Source organism: Echiichthys vipera (genome assembly GCF_963691815.1).
Source record: "Echiichthys vipera genome assembly, chromosome: X".
Taxonomy (NCBI): Eukaryota; Metazoa; Chordata; class Actinopteri; order Perciformes; family Trachinidae; genus Echiichthys; species Echiichthys vipera.
Window position 1 is genome coordinate 5,489,773 of NC_139825.1, and position 8,785 is coordinate 5,498,557.

Below are 8,785 nucleotides of genomic sequence, written 5' to 3' on the forward strand. Positions count from 1 at the left end.
GCCGTAGCACAGATAACAACAAATAAAATAATTTACATTTCATCATGTGTCATCATACATCAAGCTAAGGTTGAAAAATTTCCATTATCAGAATAATCGGGAATATCATAAATATCCATATCAGTGACTTAACCACCAAACTTTACCCTGCACTTTTTTCTCTAATTGTAACATTAATTTAGTCAATGCCCATAAGTAACAGTTCCTTTCAAGTAGTGAAAGTGTTCTGTTTTAATAACATTTTAAGAAGAGGGGCCTTATGATTTAGTATTACCTCATTTAAGATTGTTTTTCACAAAAGAAATGTGTGTCCTGATTCTGATGTGATAAAAACAGTTGGTTCTTAAATAAAGTTAAGGTAAAGTGTAAAATCTTAAGAGTTTTTAAGTATATTTGGATGTTTCGAGGCTATAATATTACTGTGAATTGCAATTATTTCGGTCTATGGTGACCAGTTTTCATATTGTCCCACGCCTACACCATTTGATTTAAAAATCTAGAATGATTTTAATCTGATCAGTATCACATAAATATGAGTCTCTTTTCAACTAAATCCTTGCAGTGAGTACTGTTCACCCACTTTGGGCATTCTGGGCATAAACCCTTCCCTGCTTAACAAACCTTTATGGTGTCACCCCACCTTCCCCTTATATTCTACTTACATAAACAGTTGCATGTACATAACTGAGGTCAGTCCTCTCTGGATGAAGCCTATTTGTACCTATCAGTTACACAAGACTCCAAAGGCAGAGGATTAGAGAGGTAAAAAGCAGTGCTTAGTTAATCTTCCTCCTGCCCTCTCTCCTTCTCATCTGCTGTACTCATCCCTTGGGTCTGTAGTGGGAACAGATTAGCGGCTGATTCCCTGACAGGACAAAAACTGGGTCATTTTATGACATGCCTGTGAACTGTGGCTTTCCAATAATGCACTATATTTGGTGAAATGTGCTAATATTAAACTAGAACATCCGAACATTGATATGCTAAATTAGGAAATTTGTGAAAGTTAGGCTAGGCTACTATGTTAGAAAATTGGCAGAGTTTTACTAGATTACATTCTGATTACACACACAGGATATCTCACAACACACTGAATTTGTCAAATTCTATATGATAAATTACAAGTCCATTTGAATTTTGTGAGAAAAGTAATTTAAGTATAGAATTACACTTTCAACTTGTGTTAATGCTCCACTGGGGAACAGAGTCTATTTAATGTTTCAATTTAATTCTTTGTTTGGTTGTTTCTAAAGCTCTTAATATAACTTATGAGCCATAAGGCAGCTGAGACTTTTAACCATATACAAAATAATAATGACTCAATCCAGAATTCAAGCGGTATAGAAAAAAAATATGAGACATTGTTGCGTGTCTAAATCTACAGTATGTCGAAATGTGCTCTTTATCTAAGGCAAAGTAAAGAGTTCCTCTCAAAGGATTCATGTGAGTTGTTTTTAATGTAACATGGAACTATATTATTGACCTTCTGTTACACATATATTTTAATAGAGTACTTTACGGGGTTTGTCGTGGTGAGAGCACAGAAAATTCCTAAGAAACTAGCTAGTTTTTTCTATGTCTGATTTTAAACATCTATTAGGCAACACAATTCAGAATGTGAGGTTAAGGCATAGTGTACTACTGAACAAAGACGACTTATAGTATCCATACAACATGCCACTATAGTGACTCTGGTCCTGAAAGTGCAATAAAGGTGGTTTTTTTACCTGAGGCGCGGTGTGGAGGCGGATGATGGTGGGTATCCGAGGTATCCTTGGTGACTGATTCGGTCGCTGCTGGTCTTCAGCTTCACGAGCAGGGGGCGGGGCCTCGTTCATTCATCTCCTATTCTCAGCCATAGACATATAAAGAGTAGATGCCGCATCGAACGTTGGGCCGCGAGAAATGCGGCCGCCATCTTGGACCGGTCATTCTCCCAGATCAGTTCTATGAGTGACTCGTTGAGCCTATGAGTTGAGCAGCAGAAGGAACAAGATGCCAGAGCCCCGTGCAGCGTATTCCTGCTCTAATCTAATATTACAATATTACAATTCATAATCAGTACGGTACAGTACAATTTTAAACAATTAGACATAAATCCATGCATTTTTGAATGTTATAGTGAGTCCCTCAGGCTGTGGCAGGTAGATACATATTTAGCTGCCAGAGGAGCTGCTGTCCCTTATTTTATTATTATTATCTTGTCACAGTAGAGGCATGGAGATTAGCCTCTGTGGGAATGTTAGTTAATTTACCCCCCGGCCAGATGTGTGTGTGCAAGCCTGTGTAGATATGAAAGGAGAAGCAGGGAGGAGAGGGGTTGTCGTACATGTGGTCTAGTGTAAATGGATTGCACATTTCCAGCAGTAGGTCAGCGGAGGATGTGCTGTGGTTTCATGAGAGGAAGACACTTCAGAGACAGTTAATCTCAGGTCACCTCAGATATTCTCAGTTTTGTTTTTTTAAATATTGAACATGACATTGAGATGAATTATGAGATAATTTTTCATGTCATGTCACTTTTTTTTTAAAGTTTAGACTATCAAAGGAGAAGTGACAGAATCTGACCAATATCCTTTGCTGTTAAACTGTTTCATCAAACAGGAGCAACATGATGTGGGGTTTATTATAAAGAATGAATTAGAGATTTACGAGGCAAGCGTGAACATGTATTTCCACTCTGTGCCCGATATTTTCACAGCTGAACAAAATGTTCCATACATTTTTACTTGGTTTTCCACATCTCCACTTGAAAGCAGGACGAACCAGAACTGATGGGTCCAGGCTTTTTTAGTTCAGTTGTACCACAGAAGTTGAAACAGTCTGAAAAGAAAAAATCATACATTTATTTAACTAAGGAAAAATCTTAAATCGTTTGTATAATTTAAAATGGATATTACTGAACTATGCCCCGTGTTTTTGTTTGCACATTAAATACAATTACTACATAATTAAAATATGTAATAAAGAAGACATTCACATAATTAGACCTTGCCTAAAAACAAAGGACACAGTCATTTTAGATACTATACAAAGTACTCCTCCAACATCACTGTCTTTTAGAATGAGAGCTACACTCTACACTTGGTAACTGTGCAAGAACAAAACAGTGTGAAAATGATCGATTTAACAAAATGTTATATATATTTGTATACCACACACACTCGCTCAAATGTGGACCCTCCCTCTCCTCTCCACTACCACGACTATGCGACTGGCAGAGCATGGATCATTTCTGAATATTTATTAACATATAGGGTTCGGCCCTTGTTTTTGTTTTTTAGTGCTTTAAATGGAAGTGTGTCTGTTTGACTTGTATTTAGATGTGTCCAAAATGTCATCTCTCTCTCTGACCTAATTGTATTGATACTCTTGATTTATATGTATTCTAATTTTCTCTGTGTGTGTGTGTGTGTGTGTGTGCATGCGTGTGTTTGTGTGTGTGTGTGTGTGTGAGAGAGAGAGAGTGAGTGAGAGAGAGATGTATGTATTCATGTATGAAATATAGCCTATTAATACTCTATAAATGATTTCTATTGTTGTGTTTATATTTATAGTGTTTGCAAAACATCTATCATACATCACATATATCATATATCAGAATATTCTATTACTGTTAATCCCACTGTGAATATTAAAATACGCTGAACCGTGTCCTGTCCTTACACTGAGTGGAGCGGGCGACCGGGCCAAGATGGCGGCTCCACCGCTCGTCAGCGCCAATAGGCCCAACGTTCGATGAGGCGTCTACTCTTTATGTCTATGGCTGCAACCCCGGAGCGCAAGCCCCTGACGTGACACAAGCCCATGGCTCGACGGAAGTGACGCAATAGTTTAAAAAAACTTTATTGAAATAGTGCAAAACATAGCAACAGTTAATGGAAATCATTTTATTAATGGCCTTTTTTCAAGAACAAGTTTTTAGTTTTATTAAAAAGTACATACAATTGCCCTCAGTCAGGTCTCAGTCCTTCACACATACACACAGTTACTGTATATTCATCAGTTAGTGTATCTTACAGTTAATTTGGTCCTGAATATTGTGACATTACAAAAATAAAATCTAAAATCAAATATTACAATGTGGATGTTTTAGTGAAGAAAAACATCTGCAAACATTTAATGGAAACAAAAATGACATGCAACTTTATTAAAAAATAAAAAAGAGCCCTTTATAACAGGGTGACGTAAAATTTCAAAATAACAGTATACATTTTTGGAAAAGGTTCTCCTCAACAAATTTACTGAAGTCTGAGGTGATGTTACTAATATTTAACTCCCTCCACTTTAGCAATATACTAATGGAGAAAACACACGACAACCTTAAATAAGTATTATCAACATAGCAAAGCTTACGTTGTTTTTAAACGTCTCCATTATCTCCATCATTTTCCAAGCAATGACAGCTCAAATTCCCTCGTACTTTCTGGTATTAAACGTAACTTCCGTCAAGTCAGAGGCTTGTGTCACGTCAGGGGCTTGTGCTCTGGGGCTGCAGCTGGATGCTACTCCAGCGGTCACATAACATGCTACATTCATGTCAACTACATAGTACACACAATATAACAGTTAGTAAAATGATGATTTAATAATATAACAGTTAAATGAAATAATGATTTACTAATTTAACAGTTGAATAAAATGATGATTTACTAATATAACAGTTAAAATGATGATTTACTAATATAACAGTTCAGTAAATGATGATTTATTATTGTAGCAGTTAATTAAAATGGTGATTTACTAATATAACAGTTAAAATGATGATTTACTAATATAACAGTTAATTAAAATGGTGATTTACTAATACAACAGTTCAGTAAAATGATGATTTACTAATATAACAGTTAATTAAAATGGTGATTTACTAATACAACAGTTCAGTAAAATGATGATTTACTAATATAACAGTTAAAATTATGATTTACTAATATAACAGTTCTGTAAAATGATGATTTACTAATATAACAGTTAAAATGATGATTTACTAATATAACAGTTAAAATTATGATTAACAAATATAACAGTTAAATACAATTATGATTCATTAATATAACAGTTAAGTAAAATAACGATTTACTAATATAAAAGCTCAGTTAATGATGATTTACTCGTATAAAAGTTAAAATGATGATTTACTAATACAACAGTTAGATAAAATGATGATTTACTAATTTAACAGTTGAATAAAAATATGATTTATTAATACAACAGTTAAAATTATGATTTACTAATATAACCGTTAAAACGATGATTTTCTAATATAACAGTTAAAAAGATGATTTACTAATATAACTTTTGATATTATGATTTACTAATTTAACAGTTAATTAAAATGGTGATTTACTAATATAACAGTTAAAATGATGATTTAATGATATAACAGTTAATACAAATAAAGATTTACTAATTTAACAGTTTAGTAAAATGATGATTTACTAATATAACAGTTCAGTAAAATGATGATTTAATAATATAACAGTTAAAATGATGATTTACTAATATAACAGTTAAATAAATGATGATTTACTAATATAACAGTTTAGTAAAAGGATGATTTACTAATATAAAAGTTAAAATGATGATTTACTAATATAACAGTTAATATGATGATTTACTAATATAACAGTTAAATAAAATGATGATTTACTAATATAACAGTTAAAATGATGATTTACTAATATAACAGTTAAATAAAATGATTTACTAATATAACAGTTAAATAAAATGATGATTTACTAATATAACAGTTAAAATGATGATTTACTAATATAACAGTTAAATAAAATGATTTACTAATATAACAGTTAAAATGATGATTTAATGATACAACAGTTAATACAAATAAAGATTTACTAATTTAACAGTTTAGTAAAATGATGATTTACTAATATAACAGTTAAAATGATTATTTACTAGTATAACAGTTAAATAAAATAATGATGAATTAATATAACAGATGAATAAAATTATGATTTACTAATTTAATAGTTGAATAAAATTATGATTTACTAATATAACAGTTAAAAAGATGATTTACTAATATAACTCTTAATATTATGATTTACTAATATAAAAGATTAAAAAATGGTGATTTACTAATAAAACAGTTTAGTAAAACGATGATTTACTAATATAACAATTAAAAGGATGATTTACTAGTATAACAGTTAAATAAAATAATGATTAATTAATATAACAGATGAATAAAATTATGATTTACTATTATAAAAGTTAAATAAAATAATGATTTACTAATTTAATAGTTGAATAAAATTATGATTTACTAATATAACAGTTAAAATGATGATTTACTAGAATAACAGTTAAACAATGATGATTTACTAATATAACAGTTAAAATTATTATTTACTAGTATAAAAGTTAAAAAAATGATGATTTACTAATATAACAGTTAAATAAAATGATGATTTACTAATATAACAGTTCAGTAAAATGATGATTTACTAATATAACACTTAAAATGATGATTTACTAATACAACAGTTAAAATGATGACTTACTAATATAACAGTTAAATAAAATGATGATTTACTAATATAACAGGTAATATGATGATTTAATGATATTACAGTTAATACAAATGATTATTTACTAATATAACAGGTAAAATGATGATTTACTAATATAATAGTGAATATGATGATTTATAACTTTAACAGTTAAATTAAATGATTTACTAATATAACAGTTAAATAAAATGATGGTTTACCAATATAACAGAGAAACGAAATGATGATTAACTAATACAACAGTTAAAATAATGATTAATTAGTAAAATAACAGTTCAGTAAAATAAAGATTTACTAATATAACAGATAAAATGATGCTTTACTAATATAACAGTTAAGTAAAATGATGATTTAATAATATTACAGTTCAGTTAATGATGATTTACTAATATAACAGTTGAAATGATGATTTACTAATATAACAGTTAAATAAAAAAATGATTTACTAATATAACAGTTAAATAAAATAATGATTTACTAATATAACAGTTCAATAAAATGATGATTTACTAATTTAACATTTCAGTAAAATGATGATTAACTAATATAAGCATACTTGGCCCGACTCCTGCTCTGGTACGTGCTGACGTGTTACGGTGACATATTACATCATTTCCGGTGCTTGTGTGTTGGTCACTCGTTGTTGTTTCATTGTTAGCTGCTCTCACTAAATTCAACTGTTTTTGCTACAATATTCACCACAGCGGCTAACTACCGCTTAACATTTAAACATCCACTAGTTCTACTCAAGCACTCACCGCTCTCCTTCTTTCAGTCGCTTTCTTGCTAATTAATCGTTACACGCTGTTAGCCACTTTAGCTTAGCAGTTAGCTTCTCGGCTGGTGATGGCTTCCCCCGCTCTCTCTTGCTCGGAGTGTCGTATGTTTAGCTACTCCTCTGCCTCCTTTAGTGATAATGGTAAATGTAATAGGTGTAGCGTATTTGTAGCGCTGGAGGCGAGGCTCAGTGAGTTAGAGGCACGGCTCCGCACCATCAGTCTTACGCTACAGTAGCTAGCCAGCCACCTATATCTTTAGCCGGTGCAAAGCCACATAGTGTGGCGTTAGCTCCTGCTAACCCTCCCCCGGCAATCCCTGAGCAGCCAGGGTCCTCCTGGTTGACTGTGAGAAGAAGGCATAGTTCTAAATCGAAGCCCATGGTTAACCATCCACCCGTTCACGTTTCAAACTAGTTTTCTCCACTCAGTGACACGCCTGCTGAGGAAACAACACTGGTTATTGGCAGCTCCATTTTGAGAAACGTGAAGTTAGTGACACCAGGGACCATAGTAAAATGCATCCCAGGGGCCAGAGCGGGCGACATTGAATCCCATTTGAAACTTCTGGCTAAGTATAAACGTAAATATGGTAGGATTGTTATTCACGTCGGCGGTAATGACACCAGATTGCGTCAATCGGAGTTCACTAAAATGAATGTGGAGTCGGTGTGTGCATATGCAAAAACTATGTCGGACTCCTTAATTTTCTCTGGTCCCCTGCCCAACTTGACTTGCGATGACATGTATAGCGGCTTGACATCATTCCGTCGCTGGCTGTCTGGATGGTGCCCAGTAAATAATGTGGGCTTCGTAGATAATTGGCAGTCTTTCTGGGGAAAACCTGGTCTTATTAGGAGAGATGGTATTCATCCTACTTTGGAGGGTGCCGCTCTCATATCTAAGAACCTGGACGCAGTTGTTAGCGGTCTAAAACCATGACAACCCAGTGTTGGGATCAGGAAGCAGAGTCGCAGTTTAATACACCTCTCTGCGCTGCCCTTATCGCAGGTGCCCAGGAAGCAGAGTGGCAGTCTTACACACCTCTCTGCGCTCCCTGTGGAGCATTTTCCAGCTCAGTTTAGTATACAAACACTGTCTGCCCCACGATCATTTAAATTAAACAGATCAAAAATGAACAGAAGAGGAGCTATAAAGAAAAACTTGATACAACTCAATGCAAAATCTGCGACTATGCAACAATATCAGAAAATAAAATGTGGACTTTTAAACATCAGATCTCTGTCATCTAAAGCTGTATTAGTAAACGATCTGATATCAGATAACCATATTGATTTACTCTGTCTGACCGAAACATGGCTGCGTCCCGAAGAATATGTTAGCCTAAATGAATCCACTCCTCCCAGTCATATTAATACTCATATTCCTCGAGGCAGTGGTTGAGGAGGAGGCGTTGCAGCTATTTATGACTCAGGCCTATTAATAAACCCTAAACCTAAACTACATTATAACTCA

The 8,785-nt window shown here is 33.2% G+C and overlaps 1 protein-coding gene across 1 annotated transcript; it reads left to right on the forward strand.

Annotated features, from left to right (window-relative positions):
- Window positions 1–3,762: 3,762 nt before the first annotated feature.
- Window positions 3,763–8,251, forward strand: LOC310965499 (uncharacterized protein; the record flags this gene model as incomplete). Its single annotated transcript, XM_083939148.1, has 3 exons — window positions 3,763–3,794; window positions 7,741–7,837; window positions 8,132–8,251. The coding sequence occupies 3 exons, from the start codon at window positions 3,763–3,765 to the stop codon at window positions 8,249–8,251; spliced, it is 249 nt and encodes an 82-aa protein (XP_083795274.1).
- Between the last annotated feature and the right edge of the window lie 534 nt (window positions 8,252–8,785).